The sequence below is a fragment of the Herpailurus yagouaroundi genome, unplaced genomic scaffold, assembly GCF_014898765.1.
Source record: "Herpailurus yagouaroundi ecotype Mexico unplaced genomic scaffold, PumYag 217, whole genome shotgun sequence".
NCBI classification, from domain to species: domain Eukaryota; kingdom Metazoa; phylum Chordata; class Mammalia; order Carnivora; family Felidae; genus Herpailurus; species Herpailurus yagouaroundi.
The window spans coordinates 3,025,556-3,044,135 of record NW_024412448.1 but is presented as its reverse complement, the minus strand read 5'-3'; the positions used below and the strand labels follow the sequence as shown (position 1 = coordinate 3,044,135).

Sequence of the window (18,580 nt, the reverse complement as noted above, 5' to 3'; positions counted from 1 at the left end):
GGAAGCTCACGCCTGCACGCTGAGCCACCCCACCGCCTCTCGTTTCCAGATTTTCCTTGAGGACAGGAAGTGAAATCGGCCCGTTCACATATAAGCAACACTCGTGGCGGGTTTTGGTCACCACGTGCGAGAGACGATGGCGGGCAGGGTGGGGGCCGGTGGCACGACTTTGGGGGGGGTCTCCCTCGCGCAGGTACGACAGACAGAAGCTGACGCTGAAGGACATCCACAACTGTCAGTACGTGGCTTGCATGAACCCCACCTCCGGATCGTTCACCATCGACCCCAGGCTCCAGGTGGGTGGAAGCCAAACTCAGCTCGTCCCGCCGCCGTGGGGTTGAGGTCTCAGAACAAGCACATCCCCTACAGTATTCGGGACACGCTTACCCATCAGGACAATTGTTTGTTATTTACCTAAAACTCAGATTTATCTATTATTTTGTTTTGTTTTGTTTTGTTTTAATGTTTGTTTATTTCTGAGACAGAGAGAGACAGAGCATGAACGGGGGTCGGTCAGAGAGAGAGGGAGACACAGAATCCCAAGCGGGCTCCAGGCTGTGAGCCGTCAGCACAGAGCCTGATGCGGGGCCCGAACTCACGGACCGCGAGATCGTGACCTGAGCCGAAGTCGGATGCTGAACCGACTGAGCCTCCCAGGCGCCCCTCTGAAACTCAGATTTAGCAGGATCTCCCATACTAACGTCTGCAACCCCATCCAGGCAGGACCTCGCTTCTGAAGGATCTAAGCGGATCCTTATGATTTCGTTCGATCTCACCACATACGAGGCCCAAGGAGGGAGACCGTCCGTTCCGACCGTGCCCGCGAGACACTAGGTGACGGGGGTGGAGCCTGCGCCCCCAGGCAGGCAGGCAGCCCGGGCCACCAGCTGGTCCCCCTGGGGCCGCCTGACGGGGATCTGTGGTTATTCCCGGCAGCGCCACTTTTGCGTGTTTGCCGTGAGCTTTCCGGGCCAGGAGGCCCTCACCACCATCTACAACACGATCCTGGCCCAGCACCTGGCCTTGCGCTCGGTCCCCACGGTGGTTCAGAAGATGAGCGCCCAGCTGGTGACCTCGGCCCTGGGTAAGCTGACGGCTCATCCCCTCCCCTCCTGTCAGGAAAACCTCCTGCTTCATGGGGCTGATGGCTTCTTCGTGGTCTCCCCTGGCAGATATGTTATTTATACTTTTAAAATCAATATTTTTAAACGATGCTATGTTGCAGCAGGAGATGTGATGAAATCCACTGGCTTGAGGGGAGGGCGGGGGTAGGAAATTCAGTGTACAAGGAGTGATTTACACGTCAGTAGGGCAGCAAGCCTCCCTCTTCGGCCGTGCAGAACTTCTTACTCAAACTGTCACCACCTCGTACTCCATTTGCCTTCGAAACTGTACCTTTAAGCTCTGCCCTTCCTGAGGCCGTTAAGAGCACCTAAGAATCGATGTATCTTTTTCCGGTAACAGCCCTGCATCAGAAAGTCGCTGCAATGTTTCTTCCCACGGCCATTAAATTTCATTACGTCTTCAACCTGAGGGACCTCTCCAGTATTTTCCAGGTACTGCTCTTCTGGCCAAGTCCCTGATCCGTGGGTGCTCTCCTCCTGCGCTGCTCTCAGGAGAGAAAGCAAAGCGACCTATGGACTGATGACAGCAATGATGACGGGGCTGCGTGTGTCATTACCTTGTTGTTTTGCTTGCCTGGTTGCATCTCCCCCTAGAAGTGTGGACCCCATGCAAGCAGGGCCTATCTGGGCCGTGATCCCCGAGCCCCAGAGAGGGTCTGGAACGTGGTAGACTCTCCTTAAGAACCTGTTGGACGTGCCCGGGGCACTCGGTCGGCAAACGGCTGAGCCAGGACCGGACACAGGCAGGCTTGCGGCGGATCCCCGGCCCGTAACTGCCCGCCCTGTGGCCTTCGAGAGTCTGGTTCCCCCTCGTGGCCAGACTCGTCTGTCCCTTCTCCGCCAGCCACCCGGTTAGAGAATGAAGGCATCGGCCCTGTCTCGGGAGGAGGATTCCCCCACATCTCTGCCCGCGACACAGCCTCCGGGATGCACGTGGCCTCGGCCATCCGTGGCTTGGCAGATCACCGCCTGGGGAAGTGACCACTCTCTCGCGTCAGCTGCGTACGGCACCTGGCTGGCCTCCGTAGTGCAGCTGACGACGCTGACCGTCCCGTGCCTGGGGCAGGGGCTCTTATTCTCCACAGCGGAGATCCTGAGGGTACCGCTCGACCTAGTCCGCCTCTGGCTGCATGAAGCCGAGAGGGTGTATGGCGACAAGATGGTGGACGGGAAAGACCAGGACGTGCTGCGCAGAGTCACGATGGCTTCCACCAAGAAATTCTTTGATGTAAGTCAAGCCACCAAGTCCCTCTGATGAGCCCCGACAGGCTCTAGGAGGGCAGGGTGCCTGGGGCCCGCCGATAAGGCGAGCCCCCTCGGAAGGGCCCCGACGTGAGCGTGCGAAGGACCGCGCCGGGTCCCTAGAAATGACTCGGTCACGCGAGTGTGTGTCTGGGGGAAGGACTGACGCCTCAGTAGGTCGGGATGTGATGAGCTCCCTCCGTCCGCTTGGGGTAGAGAAAGGCCTGCCTGGCTCATGGTGCTCTGCTCGTACGTCCTAGGCTTTCTTGGAAGATTCTTTTCTTTCTCCTGACGTGATGGGAGATGGGACCGTCCTACCGGGGAGTTTTTTGCCCGCTGGTCTGCAGGGCCCCAGCAGCAGCGGTTTGGGCCCATGAAGACTCGGCCCGGCGTCCCGGGGCCGCTGCTGTGTTGAGCTGCGTGCCCACGATGGACCGGGGAAGTGCCTTACCTCTTATTCCTAGGATCTCGGCGAAGAGCTTCTCTTCGCCAAGCCAAATATCTTCTGCCACTTCTCTCACGGGATCGGCGAGCCCAAATACCTCGCGGTAACCAACGTGGCCCATCTACACAAGCTCCTGGTGGACGTCCTCGACAGTTACAACGAAGTCAACGCGGTCATGAACTTGGTGAGGGGCGTGCGCCGTGCTGACAGCACAGGCGAGGGGCCGGGACCCCGCTTTCCCCGTCCTGCCTCGCTGGGAACCACAGCGGTGCCCTGGGGCGGCATGACTCCTGGCAAAGGCCACCTGGACCCCCCTCCCCTCGCCCGAGGAGGGTCTGGGCCGTGGACGGAGCCGCATCCGCGCGCCCCGGGATGCCAAGAAGCCTCTCGGCTCTCGGCAGGTGCTGTTCGAAGACGCGGTGGCTCACGTCTGCAAAATCAACCGCATCTTGGAGTCGCCCCGTGGGAACGCCCTGCTGGTGGGTGTGGGAGGCAGCGGTAAACAGAGCCTCTCGCGCCTGGCCGCCTACATCAGCGCGCTGGACGTGTTCCAGATCAGCCTCAGGAAGGGCTATGGGATCCCAGACCTCAAGGTGAGATGTGGCTTTCTGACGAGCCGCCCCTGTGGAAGGGGAGGAGGAGGGGGGCAGGGAAACTCTGACCACGCGCCGGTCCGAAAAGAGGCCCCCGGGACACAGAAAGTGAATGTCCCTGCAGGGTCCTCGTCGGAGGGAGTAAGGGCCGGGGCACGTGCTTCCACCAGCGCCCGCGCCCCTGTGGCCCAGGGGAGAGGCCGTGCGGGTCCCCGTCCCCGCCGGGCTGGAGTCTGTAGGGTCAGCCCACCAGCAGCGGGACCCGGTTCTTGCCCCTGGTCGCCGAGTTGTTCTGTGTCGTTCCCGGGTCCCCAGAGTAAATAATTCCGGGCGGTTACTCGGTATCTGACTACGAACTTGGATCCTGCCAGGCTGCTTTTTGAATTAATCAAACAAACATTAGTGTCAACGGGTCTCCCATCGCCAAGACGTGCCGCGGAGGCTTTTCATTGATTTCTTTTTCCCGAAAGTTTGCTCTGGCCGGGGAACTGTGCTCATCAGACATGAGTGGCCCAGGGCAAATCGGCGTCCTGCTTCAGATTAGAACTGAAACTGATTCGACCGCATTACAGGGGGCGCATCTCTCTCTGCGTTGGTGCCGGGGGGGCCGCTTCTGCAGGCCGGACCCAGCGGGGACCCTCCCCACTGCACGGGGCCCCGAGGACCCTGAGGGTCATTGGTGGGCAGCTTTAGCGGGGTGACCTGGAGCCCTGCCGGGGCACAGCGCCCTGGGATGCTCTGCGGGAGGAGGTGGGCCGCTGGCAGAGACCCTTGGAACAACAGTGGGGACGGGGTGCTAATTCTCAGCCCTGCCGGCTCTGCCAGGGGGGCTCTGCCAGGGACCACAACCTCTGGACAAGCATGTGGCTTCTGTCCTTGGCATTGTCCCCAGTGGATTCTACTCTTTGCAGCAAAGGACTAGCCGATGTATTTTTAGGTCCTTGCGTTAAGGGAAAGGTCTTCCTACGGGGGCTACACTGCCTCCTGGACTGGACCAGCTCGCAGCTTAGCTGGTCAAGTTAGTTCACTCTGATTTCCCAGGTGCACTCGATGGCATTTAGGACCCTCGCCTCTGAGCTGTATCATCTCACTGGGTTTTCTCCACTGAAAAGTTTCTAATCTATCAACCAAGTTATACTGGTTTATTTCTTTTTTGTAATGTTTACTTATTTTTGAGAGAGAAAGAGAGAGAGAGAGACAGAGTGTGAGCAGAGGAGGGGCAGAGAGAGAGGGAGACACAGAATCGGAAGCAGGCTCCAGGTTCTGAGCCATCAGCACAGAGCCCAATACAGGGCTTGAACTCATGAACCGTGAGATCATGACCTGAGCCGAAGTTGGACACTTAACCGAATGAGCCACCCAGGCGCCCCAAATACTGGTTTATTTTTACAATTGCATCCCGGTGTCTGTCACTGTGTGGATTTTGTCCCTGGCACGCCACTTTAGGGCCAGTTGTGAGTGTTGAGTCTGAACAGCGTTCTTACAGGCAATCTGAGGACTGTGCCCTCAACACCCACTGCGAGCCGGCTGGTGCTAACTGCCCGCTATCACTTATTGAGCAGCTGCTGTGTGTTCAGAAGTAAAGAAGCAGACAAAGCGGGCTGACGGGGCTTGTGTTGTGCTGTTAGTGATGTGATGTCGTTACGCGGTCCATACCATAAGCTGTGGACGCCCGCTGGAGGTTAGAGGCAGGAAAGGGGTCAGGAACCGCCCCCGAGGGACACTGTGGAGAATCCTGGACGTGGTCCCCAGGAAATGAGATGCCATCAAGTGTTTGAGCAGAGAGAACCAAGACCTGGGAAGGTCCCAGAACAAAATGGAGGGCGGTTTGAGGACCACAGAGAGTGCCGCGGGGTGAGCGGTGGGGAGGTGCAGAAAAGCCTCGTGCCCCACAGGGGCTGGGACCGGGCCGTGTAGGGAGCGGGAAGGGAGAGACCTGAGGGGCAGTCTAGGGGTGCCCCCACCCACCAGGGCTCTGCCTGCACAGGAGGGAGTAGGGGGGCAGGGCCTCGCTGGGCTCCCCACTCTCCGGGCCCCAGCGCTGCCCTGTTTGTATTCCTGTGGGATGCTCCCCCAAAGCCTGAGTCATAGCCCGGCGAGTAGGGATGCACCTGATGGGGAACCCCGGAAGTTGAGCAAGGGCCCAGCCCATGGTCTGATGATAATAAGCAGCTTAGGGGGCCTCCCAGCCAGAGATGGGAGCGTGTGCTCCCCTCCACCTATGCCGACCCCTAGACTCCCCCTGGACGTGGGTGATCACTGACCTCCTTGTCAACGAGGGGCGAGTGGGGAAGGGACCCGCAGGCACCCGAGCTTTGGGAGGTGACTGTGACGTCCGCACCCGGAGCAGCGCCCAGCAGGGCCCTCCGACAGGCCGCAAATGAGGCCGGGGCAGATCTGGGCTGGGGGCCCGGGGGGCAGCCGGGAGGAACCTATGTGATGCCGCTCCGCATACACGGGCACCTGAGGAATTTGGGGGAGAGGTAGGACGTGCTGGGGGGCTGGGAAGTGCTGGGAGGTGGGAGGCGGGGACCCCAGGACGGGACCAGCAGCCTAAGAGGGTGGGAGTGAGGGACAGGCAAGAGAGAACACGCAGGGCGAGGCCACATGAGGGCAGGTGTGGCCGCCAGGGTCAGAGGGGTGAAGCTTTGAGACAGCGGGGCCAGAGCCAAGGCAGGGCAGGACAGGGACGCAACAGAGGAGGGACAGCCTCACGGGCTCTTCTGGGGGCACCGAGAGAGCCAGCCGGCCGAGCAGCGGAGCACCTGTGGGCTGATGGGAAGGAGCCACAGACTGAGACGTGGCGGGAGGGGGAGCAGCTGGGTCAGGAGGAGCCCCTTATCCCCATTCCTAGGCCTTCAGTCTTTCCAGAAACTTCCACCCTGACCTGGACGGCCGTACAGTTAGCTTTGCGCGCCTCAGCCAGTCGGGCCAGGCTTGGAATCTGAATTTGGGGAACCTTTGCAGCTTTGCACCCAGTGGCTCCCACCTGCAGGAAGAAAGGGGCCTCCGCGGCATCCTGCCGACCCCACCCCCACCCCAGAAGCTGCCTTCCCACTCACAGACCCGCTGCCCTCCGCCACCTCCCTGGGGGTGACAGCCGGGCCGCACACGCTCAGGCCTCTGGATTTAGACACATCTCCAACCATGGGCTCAGTGGGGCGGCAAGACGAGGAGAGCCTTCCTCCTAGCTCTGAGGCTCCTCCAGCCTGCACCCCTGCCCCTGCCCGAACCCCACCGGTGTGGCCCTCCTCTTCTAGCTCAGGACCTCCCCTCGCTTTCTTTCGTGCTAAGTTGTCAAACACGTGGAACTTGGGGCTTGCTTTCCACCGCTGTCCCCTCCAGCTAAGGACCTTGGTAACGTTTCTGTCCGGACAAAGACGCCAGGGAGGCTGGCCACTGCCAGAGGGCAGCACTGAGCCACACGGGATGCCTCCAGCTGGCCCGTTTTAAAGCCTTTGAAACGATTACACGGGCCCATCGGTCTCAAAGAAAAATTAGACATTGCACGTAGTAGGTCATCAAGCCCTGCAAACTCGCATTAGTACCTGGACGACAGACGTTTCGAACGAATATTTACATCTCTCGCGTGCAAGGGGGCACATTCTTCAAGCAACGCAAGGTATTCGTACCGTTCTGACGTGTTTGTTCTTTCTCCTTTTTACTGGTCTCCTTCGCGGATGCTTCCAGAATGAGCATAGTCGTTTCGTGGGGCTGTTTCTTTAAATCCTAGTAGGGACGGGACAGGCGTTTCGCTCCGTGTAGGGATTGCTCGGAGCGGTGTCCTCCTGGCACTGAGCTCCAGACCTGAGCCCACGGTGCATTTACTGAGGACCTCCTTTGGGATCTCTATTTGAGGGATCCCCCCCCCGTTTTATCTTTTCTCAGTAGCAAACTGTGTGCACAACACAAAATTTACCATTGTCACCATACAGGTCAGTGGCATTGAGCACACCCACATTGGTGTATAACCCCCGCCCCACCCCATCTCCGTCTTCCCAAACTGAAACACGAAGTCCCCACCCCTGGCGCCCACCCCGCTACGTTCTGTCTGTATGAACCTGACCACACCAGGGGCCTCCTGCCAGTGGAATCCTACGGTATTTGTCGGTATTTGTCGTTTGCGGACGGGAGTCACGTCCCCCAGGCACATCCGGGTTGCGGCAGGTGTCAGGATGTCTTTCCTGCTGAAGCCTCAATAATCCATCATATGGAGAGGCCACCTTTGTCCGTTTGTTGGCCGACGGACACTTGGGTTGCTTCTGCCTGCGTGGGCGCTGTGAGCGTGGCTACTCCCCGCCCAAGGTTTTGGGTCCCCTTCTACACACCCCGCACGTTGCTTACAAAGCTGATCCCCGGTTGTCCCCTCCCGGGTGGTTGTGGGGGACGCCTCCAAGCAAACGTCCCCGTGACCGACCCTCGGCATGTTCTCCTTGCGTCCAGGTTGACCTGGGTGCACAGTACATAAAGTCAGCTGTGAAGAATGTCCCCTCGGTGTTCCTGATGACAGACTCCCAGGTGGCCGAAGAGCAGTTTCTGGTGCTGATCAACGACCTGCTGGCCTCGGGGGAGATACCGGGGCTGTTTACGGACGACGAGTTGGAGAACATCATCTCCTCTGTGCGACCCCAAGTGAAGTCCCTCGGCATGAACGACACTCGGGAAACATGCTGGAAATTCTTCATTGACAAAGTGCGCAGGCAGCTTAAGGTGGGAGCTCGCGTCTTCGCAGCATCCCGGGGGGCCCGGCGCGGGGCTCAGGTCCTTTCCTCCGTGCGGAGTCGGGTGGGCGGTGGAGGGGCTGCTCCCCCTTCGCACGTGGAAGGCCCATCGGAGAGGACGGTGGGGCTGCGTGGTGGACGTGAGCCGACGGAGGTGTCTCGTGGCCAAGAGAAGCGTTTTCTACCCCCCCCCCCCCCCGACACACACACACGGGTGTAAATAGATGAGGAAGTAGGCCTTGACCTTCAACGTTCTTTCTTAGGGAAACTGGGCTGAACTACCCCACTGGACTGAGGGCACTTTGGGTCCTTTTCTCCCTTCTGTCAGCATCCAGAAGGGGCAGCTGCCCCCTGACCAAGATGGTGCTGCCCTCTGGGAGGGCTCAGCCCAGCAGCTCTTCTAGAACCTGCTGGGTCACACAGTCTGACCAGTAGACATTGTTTGGGGGCTGAAGGAACCCCTGATGGATGCTCCCCGTGCCCCGCCCGGCTTTTCTCCGGTCGAACGGCCACTTCCAATGAGCCAGCCCAGGATCCCCGTGGAAGGAGAACAAGGAGGGGCCCGCAGGGCTGAGGCTCTTCCCAGTCCAGCCAAAGGGACCCCAGGGCCTGTTTGCATAGCACCTATGAACAGCTGGGGTCCCAGGGAGTCCCGACTGTCTGGGGATTAGCCACCTTCTCGGAGGCCTGGAGGAGGCCGGCCCTGTCCTTGGGCCTTATCTGCCCGGCCTGGGTGCTCATTCCCCACTCTGTCCTTCATCTGGCCTTTCTCTCCCCCACTTTGCGGCGGCCGTGACAGAGGGCCTTGCCTGCACACTTCTCCATCCCTCATGAGAGGCGTGAAGTCAGTGGAGCATTTATCGGTTGTGATGCAAACTCAGAACCCCGGGTGCTCTCTGCGGACACCCGAAACGGACGACACAGAGAGCTTTCCTTCCGAAGGAGCTTTCTGCTGGACTGGCAGGCTCTGGCCTCAGCAGCACCATGACCAATGAGCTGTCCCTCTGTGTCCCGCATCTAGGTGATCCTGTGTTTCTCTCCCGTGGGCTCCGTCCTGCGTGTGCGGGCAAGAAAATTCCCCGCCATTGTCAACTGCACGGCCATCAACTGGTTCCACGAGTGGCCAGAAGATGCCCTGGTGTCCGTGAGTGCACGCTTCCTCGAGGAAACGGAGGGCATTCAGGTGAGTCACTGGGCACGGCCCCCTCTGCCGCCCCCTGTACTGGGGCTCACAGAGCCGGGAGGGTCTGCCGCGTGGGACAGGGGGACCCCACGCACTCTGCCTCCAGGCAAGTAAGAACTCGCCTTGGTGCACAATTTAAGAGAAGGGAGGGAGTAACTTCAAGCAGTCAAGATCGGTGATGTCTTAATGTGGTTCGTTTAACCATCCAAATTAATGCCGAATAATTCACAACGAACGAGTATCAAAATTGATCAAAATCGCAAACGATGATGAGTTTTGGTTGTTTTTCACGTCCTGCATTGCTGTGCCCCCAGACTCTTGTTTCTGCCAGCTTGGAGTACCCTCCCCTGAGGCCACGGCCCCACGGGGCTGGGGCAGGAGGGTTGACACTGGGGTACAAACAGACTGAGCAGGTCAGGCTTTAAACGTAGTGCCTGATCAGGGCTGCCTGGGGAGCCCGTGTTTACTTGATAAGCGGGCACAGAGGCCCACACTTACTCTGGTCTCGGGCTCCGGCACAGCCCTGCCCGGGGCTGCCCCCGTCCCCTGTGCCCTGGCCCTTCTCCTCTACAGGCCAGGACGGCTGTGATGGGGAAGTCAGTCTGCTTGTCTTTTGCAGGCCGTTTCTTTAATCGAAAGACGGTGCCCACGATCACTGTTTGAGCTAACTGCTGGCCTAGAAATGGCCATTAAACCCTGACCCGGCCAGTGGGGGAAATGAGGAGCCCTAGAATAAGTCACACTTGGTTATCATGTTTTGTTTTGTTTTGTTTTGTTTTGTTTTGGACACATATTCAGTTACTAAGTACTGAACCTGAAATTAACCGTGGGCCTGGTGGGTAAAATCTGGTGGTCATTGCTAGAGCACCTACTCTGGGATGGGCCCTTCCCACACTTTGTTCGGGGCACAGATGTGGGGTTTCCAGCCCCCCCCCCACCAAGATCGGGGAGAGGCCCCCTTGGCTGGCACCACCAGCGAGGGCCGCAGGGCAGATGCTGAAGCAGCAGGTATCAGGGGGAACACGTTTCCAAATTACCTTGAATCACGGCTGGTATGGCTTGGACCATTCCTGGGACCAGGCGCCCAGGCAGATGGGGTGGACCCAGACGGTGGTGGCTGTGACCCTGCCGTGGGAAGCAGGACCCAGCGTAGGACCCTTCGCACAATACATGCCTACTGGATGGCCCAGGTCACTCAAACATACCGTCGGGCCCTGCACTCTCCCAGGTATGGGCGGGCGTGGAGGTGATCATGGGAGTCAAGCCATGCTGCGTCCCTGGCACTGAGCCAGACCCTTGGTGGTACAATGTCACCAAGCGCCCACGACGGCCTGCACGGGCACTGCTGTCTTGACGGCCCCCACTCCTCCCGGGGCTCCTCCAGGGCCCCCACCGGAGTGGGGTCGCTCCCGCCAGGGGACAGGCAACCAACGGCCCATCTTGCCTTTGCAGGGAGATGTCAAGGCTTCCATCAGTCTCTTCATAGCCTACGTGCACACAACGGTCAACGAGATGTCCAGGCTGTACCTGGCCACCGAGAGGCGTTACAACTACACCACCCCCAAAACCTTCCTGGAGCAGATCAAACTGTACCAGAACCTGCTGGCCAGGAAGAGAATGGAGCTGGTGGCCAAGATCGAGAGGCTGGAGAACGGCCTGATGAAACTGCAGAGCACAGCGTCCCAGGTAGGGAAGAACCTTCCCCCGAGTCGCAGGAACGGGATTCCCGCCTTAGAGAAACGTCCATTCTCACGCCAGAAAGGACGCGTGGGTTTTCATATTAAAAAAAAAAAAAACAAACAAAAAAAACAAAAACGGGTTCGAAATGCTTTCGCAGCGCTGACGTTACGTTGGGTGCTTCGCGTCGGCCGAGCCGGGCGGGATTCGTGCGTCCAGTCCGGCGCGTCCGTGACGTGCCTGTTCCAGGACGCCCTGCACTGAGGCCACCCTATCACTTACTGCCTCCCCGCACCCCCCTCCCGCTCTGTGTCGTGGCCCCGGGGCCCAAGCTCACCCGTCTCTTGGCGTCTCCTCCCCGAGGTGGATGACTTAAAAGCCAAGCTGGCGACTCAGGAGGCTGAGCTCAAGCAGAAAAACGAGAATGCCGACAAGCTGATCCAGGTGGTGGGTGTGGAAACCGAGAAGGTCAGCAAAGAGAAAGCCATTGCGGACGAGGAGGAGGCCAAGGTGGAGGTCATCAACAAGGTGTGCAGACACGCGGGGCCTCCGTGGGCTGTGGCTCATGGCTATGCCGGGCCAGGCCTCCCCTGAGTGGTCAGTATCTCCCATGGGCCCAGGCAAAGGCCGGGAGGGCTCCCAGACCTGCAGGAAGCCCCCTGAGGGGGCATCTCTCCCAGCTCAGAGGAGGGCCGTCTCCTCTTGGAGCCGTGCCATCTGTCCCCAGGCCACCTTGGTGGCATTTCCAGGAGCTGGTAAGAGACGCAGGTTCTCGGGCCCCGGCCCAGCTCTGCTGAATCAGGTCTGCATTTTAACAAGATGCCAGGGACCTGTGAGCACATTAGGGTTTGAGAAGCGCCCCGCCCTTGGATGGGGGCCCCGGTCCTCAGACCCTGTGCCAGGAGCTCCCTCCAGAGGTGCCGAGGTCACTGGGCCGGGCGGGGTGGCAGGACTGCAGAACCACGACCCTCTGAGGCTCAGGGTGGTCGGCAACGTGCCCGGGGGTCTCGAAACTAGGGAGTGGCAGTCAGGACCCACATCCACACCCCAAACTCTGTGACCTGCCTGATACCACGTGTGGCTCTTAATGCCCAGGCACCCACCGCTCTCCAACCCCGGGGTCAGGGGTGCTCCCCGGGGAGGAAGCCCCGGGTAGTGCCCCCGGGTTAGCCCGCCCAGGCAGCGCCTTCACCCCAAGAGACCTGGGCCACGAGGAGCCCCCGCCGCTGGCTCTGAGGCCTTACTGTCTCCTAGTGCCAGTGTGTGATTTCTCCAAAATGGAACAGTTCGGAGGTCTGGCTCGCCCTCCCCGTAAGGAAGTGAGAACGTGTTCACACACCTGTGCGTTCGCTCCTCGGATCGGGACGAACCCCTCCGAGTCTCTGGGTGCCGAGCACAGAGACCAGTAGCAGCGTGGTGTCCATCAGGAAGGAGTCAGTAGGGGCTGGGGGCTTTTCTGGGTGCAGAGGACGAGGACAGAAAGGAGAGGGTCTCTCTGCAAGGCACCCCGTGGAGAGTGCATCCTGCCCCTGACTTTAAGAACACCGTGGGGCACGACCACAGGAACGGGCGTGGAAGGTGCTGGCTGGGCAGGCTGCCCCAGGGATAGCACCCGGGCCTTCCTCCCCAGAGCACCCTCGCGGGGGCTGTTTCTGGATGCAGGGGCTGGAGACGGGTGGGTGCCGGACATTAACCGCTGTCAGTCCCGGAAGCGGGGGCCATTCCAGAACCCCAAGTCCGCCACCCCCATGGCTCATTCCAACCTGTTGAGGGTCAGGGGCAGAGGGGCGGAGAGGAGAAAGGCGGGCTCCAGGCGGTGACCAGTGACCTCCCGGGCATGAAGGGGAGCACGGGGCACAGCACCCTCCTCACTTCCGTCCGTGCTCTCGCTGCTGCCCAGGGCTACACACACACACCCACACACACACTCTCACACGCAGCCCCCACCAATCCCTGCACTGATCTTTCCCGCGTGGCTTCCTTCCAGAATGTCACAGAGAAACAAAAGGCATGTGAAACGGACCTGGCCAAGGCGGAGCCGGCCCTGCTGGCCGCGCAGGAAGCTCTCGACACGCTGAATAAGGTGCGGGAAGGGAAGGAGCAAGAAACGGACAAGCCAGAGTGGAGGAGAAAGCCGTGGTGTGTGTGTGCAAGCGGCCACAGGCTTGTGGAAGCTTCCCGGGGTGGTCCCGGGGCCTGCGGGCCCCTTTCAGGTGCTCCCCATCTGTCATTTTCAGAACAACCTGACCGAGCTGAAGTCCTTCGGGTCCCCCCCGGACGCCGTGGTCAACGTCACGGCCGCCGTCATGATCCTGACCGCGCCGGGGGGCAAGATCCCCAAGGACAAGAGCTGGAAAGCGGCCAAAATCATGATGGGCAAAGTGGACACGTTCCTGGACTCCTTGAAGAAGTTTGACAAGGAGCACATCCCCGAGGCCTGCCTGAAGGCGTTTAAGTGAGTCAGGCTCGACCGCACCGCCCAGCTCAGCAGAGTGGTGCCAGGGTCCCCCGGGTCCCCTCCCGCCCGCCCCGGGCCAGAGACCTGTTCCCAGGGGAAGGCTGTGCCGGCTGGGGTGGGGCAGGGCCTCAGGCCGTGTGCAGCAAGGTGGGCCCCCGGAGCTGGCGGGGGGCGGCCTGGGGAAACGTGGCCGCACGCAGGTCCTGGGGCACCTCAGCACCCTCTTCCTTCCCCACCGGAAGGGGTCAGTGCAGGCGGAAAGGCCCGTGGCTCAAAATCCACAACAGCGCATGGGAGGGTCTAACAACCCGTCACACAGCCCACAGGACCACGAGAAACGCCACCAGGGCCCCTAGAGGCGAGAGCAGTTGCACACACACATACGCACACACGCACACACGCGTGTGCATCCGCTGACTCGGGCCCCGTCGTGCGTGCTTTCTGCTTCCCGCTGTTGTCACCGTAAATGCGCCACACCTGGAGGGGCAGACCCGGTGGGCTGGCCGAGTTGCTGAGGGGCGGGCGGGGGGAGCAAACCAAATGCCGACAAGGGGCCTCCACCACCGGGAGGTGGACGCGCGCTCAGCCTCCTCGCTGGCGCCGGCTCCCCCACGGTCGAGACGCCTGTGTGTGTGCAGAGATCGCGGGGCTCCTGGCGCTGACCGGAGAACACGTTTTCTTGCCGGTTCATCGGGCTCTCCTCTAACCGCCGGACGGCCTCAGCGGCAGGCAGAGTGTAATTTCCCTAACTGGTCCCAAACCGCGGAAGATTCAGGCCGTCTCCGTTCTGCCATCTCCCCGACGGCCGCGGCCCCCGACGGGTGTCTAAACACATAAACCTGTCGCAACATCAACCTAGAGGAAACACGAAGTAAACCGAGGGCGGGGATGGCCGGCTGTACTCCCGGCCGACGTCCAAATTGCTCGTCGGTTCTATTTTGAATTAACCCATTCGAGAGTCTTTCTGCAGGGAGTTCAGTCTGTTACGCTTAACGACGTCGCTGTCGCTTCTTAAAATACTGGTTTCCAGAAGGGTCTAAAGTGCCTCTGTGCCCCCTCACACCCCAAACCACTTCTGGGGCCAGACTTCAGTGTTTCACTTTTTTCTTCTTCTTGAAGACCCTTCCCCACCACGCCCCCCCCCAAAAAAAAAAACCGATTCACCGTGCTCCCTGGTAATTGCCTGTGCTCCGCGGTCAGGGGCCAGCTGAGGGCCGGAGGGACAGACGCAGGGGAGGCCTGAGGCCTGCAGAGCCCACACCTGCTCCCCCTCCAGGCCCTACCAAGGCAACCCGACCTTCGACCCCGAGTTCATCCGCTCCAAGTCCACGGCCGCCGCGGGCCTGTGCTCCTGGTGCATCAACATCGTGCGCTTCTACGAGGTGTATTGTGACGTGGCCCCCAAGAGGCAGGCCCTGGAGGAGGCGAATGCCGAGCTGGCGGAGGCGCAGGAGAAGCTGTCACGGATCAAAAACAAGATTGCCGTGAGCGCGGGTCCACATCGGCACCTGCAGCCCCGGGGGCGGGGCGGGGCGGCGGGGGGGGGGGATGGGGAGCACCGGAGCCAGGCGCTCACTCTGCCCATCACTACCCCACAGAGGAGGGGTGGGCGCGGCGGCCGCCAGGTACTCAGCACCGCAAATAACCCCCGCAGCCGCAGGGACCAGATGCCCACACTCCTGGCTCCTCGGGCCCAGCCAGCACGGGAGGCCCCGCTCGGCGCTCACTGCTCACGGCCCCGCTGCGCTCGCTCCCGAGGATGCTGGGACACCCAGCACAGCCCCACTTGAGGGCCTCTCTCCATCTGTTTTCCCAGGAACTCAATGCCAACCTGAGCAACCTAACGTCAGCCTTTGAAAAGGCGACAGCGGAAAAGATCAAGTGCCAGCAAGAGGCAGATGCCACCAACAGGGTGATCTCGCTGGCCAACAGGTAGCTCTCTCGGCCCCGCGGGTGCCCCTCCTGTTTTCAGGTGCCCTGAAGGGTCGGGCGGCTTTTGGAGGGGGAGGAACAGCCCCAGGTGCAGGCAGCAATGTCCCCACTTGTGCTAAGTCATGAGGACAGACCCCCCTGACGGACTACTGGCCAGTGTCCCCACCTCCCAGAGCCGGTAGCCCTCCACGACGCACCCCTACGCATCCCGTGACCTCAGGCAGGGGGGGAACCCCGCATAACCCAGACCTACCCCGACCTGCTTGGGATGCGGCATCCACAGACCCCACCCCCCCCACACCCAGGGCAGATCCCCCTTGCTCCCACTCTTACCGCCCGTGGTGTGGGCGCCGGCTTCTGGGGCTTCCAGAGCAGGGCTGTCCAAAGGGACTGAGGCCACACCCATCATTTTATGTGTTCTGGTTGCCACCTTAGCAGAGGACAGAGAGGAAACGGACTTCGATAATGCATTTTACAGAACCCCAAATTTGATCATTCCAACGTGTGATCAGTTGTGATCACATGTGATCATTAAGAATGACCGGTGAGACCACTGATGCACGTTCGCCCCCCCCCGGGCCCTTGAAACCCACACACACACGTCAATTCAGACCGGCCACGCGGGTGTGGGCTGGCCACATGTGCCGGCGGCTGCCCCCGTAGACAGCAAGGCTTCAGGACTTTGTCTTTGGATTTCCGAAAGCGACGCCCAGAGCCTGGCACAGAGCTGCCGGAGGGGTCGGTCCTAGTGCATGGCTTCTGGTGGTATTTTCTCTGCCCCGGAGGGGGCCAGCAGCCCACTGTAGCTGTGGTCAGTGAGACACGGGGACCCCGGGAGACCCCCAGCCTGCACGGCCCTAGCCTCCAGCAGGGTGCAGACTGGACCACGCCTGCCAAAAAAAAATCAAAGCGCCTCCCTGGGAGGCAAGGGCCCCTCGGGTGATGCTAAGGACGGGCCTCGGTGGGCCTGCGCTTTCAACAAATATTTCAATGTTCTCAGGCTTGTGGGGTCACATCTAGGGTCAGGGACCAGTTCTCAGGCCGGTGGCCCGTGACACATGATGCGTCCCCTGCAGTCCCCGCTCCACGTGGGCCAGCTGCCCTCTGGATGCCACACTGGCCCGTGGCCGCCGTGGCCACTCCACCTCTACCAGGACCTGTCACTTGCCAAGCCCGCGCTCGGCGGTGACCGGGCTGCAGCTTTATATAGCACGTGGGTGAAACATTCAAATAACGTCAGCGGAGCAATGACATCAAGGCAGAACTCGGTCCCCAGCTGCCTCCAGGAAGCATTAGTTTTGCTTCCCTGAAGCAGTCCTTCCCCCAAACGTCCCCCAACGCATTTCCACTGCCGAAGCTCCGAGCCAAGGAAGGATAGGAAACGCCCAAGCCTCACGGCATTAGAAGCGGAGGCCGCCTTCCGGTCTTTCCCTTGGCCCCCACTGACCTCGTGTTTCCATTCAGGCTGGTAGGGGGATTGGCATCGGAAAACATCCGCTGGGCTGAGTCGGTGAAGAACTTCAAAAGCCAGGGGGTCACCCTGTGCGGGGACGTCCTGCTGATTTCCGCCTTCGTCTCCTACATGGGCTACTTCACCAAGAAATACCGCAACGAGCTGATGGAGAGATTTTGGATCCCTTATATAAAGAAGTTAAAGGTAAGAGGTTGGGTTGCGTTTGTAGCTCAGGAAACTTGGGGAGGCCCCTGGCAGGGCAGACCCAGCCAAATGCCACACTCACAGACGCTCTGGCCATTGCGGGTTTCAACTGTGGCCCAGAGACTCCTGGGTGACTCAGCTGGTTGAGCATCTGACTCTTGGGTTCAGCTGCAGGTCATGATCCCGGGGTCGTAGGACTGAGCCCCGTGTCAGGCTCTGCCACGAGTGTGGAGCCTGCCCGGGACTCTCTCTCTCTCTCTCGCTCTCTGCCCCTGCCGGCTTACTCACACGTGCACCTGCTGGTGCCCTCGCTCTAAAATAAATAAATCGTGGCCCAGCGTGCTGCCGCCCTTCTTGGCGGGTTCCCAGGGGCTCTGTCAGTCGCTTGGCTGTCTTCCAGACGACACGGCTCGTCCGTGGTCTAACCACAGACCTACCGTGTCACTTGGAGAGCTGTTTCCCGCGGGGCAGTAAGGCCACATCACCTCTTCTGAGGACTAGTGCTCCCCCCTGGCAGGTCCCCATCCCGATCACGGAAGGTCTGGACCCCTTGAGCCTACTGACCGATGACGCGGACGTGGCCACTTGGAACAACCAGGGTCTCCCCAGTGACCGCATGTCCACTGAGAATGCCACCATCCTGTGCAACACAGAGCGCTGGCCCCTCATCGTGGACGCCCAGCTGCAAGGAATCAAGTGGATCAAAAACAAATACGGCCTCGAACTGAAAGCCATCCGCCTGGGACAGAAGAGGTGCGTGATGGTGGCAGGCAGGAGCCAGAGGGGCCTGGGGCGGGGGGCGGGCTCTAAGCGTAGCCACTGGCTGCTGGGCCCCTGTGTGTGGAAAGTCACCTGGGGTGTTTCGTCCTTGTTAAACGGATGGGTGATCTTGAAACACAGATGCTGGCCTGCAGGTGGATTTGTTTTCCCACATTTGGCCTTGGGGAACAGCGGCAAGAGTGAAGAAGCAAACTCGGGGCTCTCCTCTCTTCCCCCCAGTACCTGCCGCAGCTGCGGGCAGGAAGTGCTCACCTGGGCTCCAGCCCGGGCTGCGTCCCGCCCGGCCGTGTGCTGGCCAAGGGGCTTCCGGCTGGTCATTTCTCATTTCTTATCTCCAGCGGGGCTGGCTTCCTTGCTACAGACGGTCACTAAGGCCACCCCGTGCGCCTTCCTGGAGCACTGGGGACGTGGAGCCACACACAGAAGTGAGAACAGAGCTGTGCTCCCATAGGCCCGGAGGGGAGCGCCCCTCGGGGAAGGCGGGTCGCAGAGGACATGCACTGCTGGCCCCTCGGCCGCTCGTCTTTAGGTGCCTTCTTGCTCTGACAGCTGTCCCTGGGGCACCCAGCGGTGCCGTCACTGAGCCCCCCGCATTAAATGCCCCCCGTGTCGTCCCGCAGCTACCTGGACATCATCGAGCAGGCCATTTCCGAAGGGCACACCTTGCTCATCGAGAACATTGGCGAAACCGTGGACCCCGTGCTGGACCCGCTGCTGGGCAGGAATACCATTAAAAAGGGAAAGTGAGTTCCGGGTTCCATCCGTGCC

The 18,580-nt window shown here is 60.5% G+C and overlaps 1 protein-coding gene across 1 annotated transcript in view; it reads left to right on the top strand.

Annotated features, from left to right (window-relative positions):
• DNAH17 (dynein axonemal heavy chain 17) overlaps window positions 1-18,580 on the top strand; it is a 112,935-nt gene that overhangs the window by 71,830 nt on the left and 22,525 nt on the right. Inside the window, exons 35-51 of the mRNA XM_040456779.1 lie at window positions 25-296; window positions 937-1,084; window positions 1,465-1,556; window positions 2,191-2,352; window positions 2,831-2,995; window positions 3,213-3,404; window positions 7,848-8,114; window positions 9,147-9,308; window positions 10,761-10,994; window positions 11,349-11,513; window positions 12,973-13,068; window positions 13,223-13,440; window positions 14,720-14,927; window positions 15,260-15,375; window positions 16,840-17,032; window positions 17,550-17,785; window positions 18,433-18,555. Of these exons, the coding sequence (XP_040312713.1) occupies window positions 25-296; window positions 937-1,084; window positions 1,465-1,556; window positions 2,191-2,352; window positions 2,831-2,995; window positions 3,213-3,404; window positions 7,848-8,114; window positions 9,147-9,308; window positions 10,761-10,994; window positions 11,349-11,513; window positions 12,973-13,068; window positions 13,223-13,440; window positions 14,720-14,927; window positions 15,260-15,375; window positions 16,840-17,032; window positions 17,550-17,785; window positions 18,433-18,555 (3,049 nt within the window). The remainder of the gene's footprint in view (window positions 1-24; window positions 297-936; window positions 1,085-1,464; window positions 1,557-2,190; window positions 2,353-2,830; window positions 2,996-3,212; window positions 3,405-7,847; window positions 8,115-9,146; window positions 9,309-10,760; window positions 10,995-11,348; window positions 11,514-12,972; window positions 13,069-13,222; window positions 13,441-14,719; window positions 14,928-15,259; window positions 15,376-16,839; window positions 17,033-17,549; window positions 17,786-18,432; window positions 18,556-18,580) is intronic.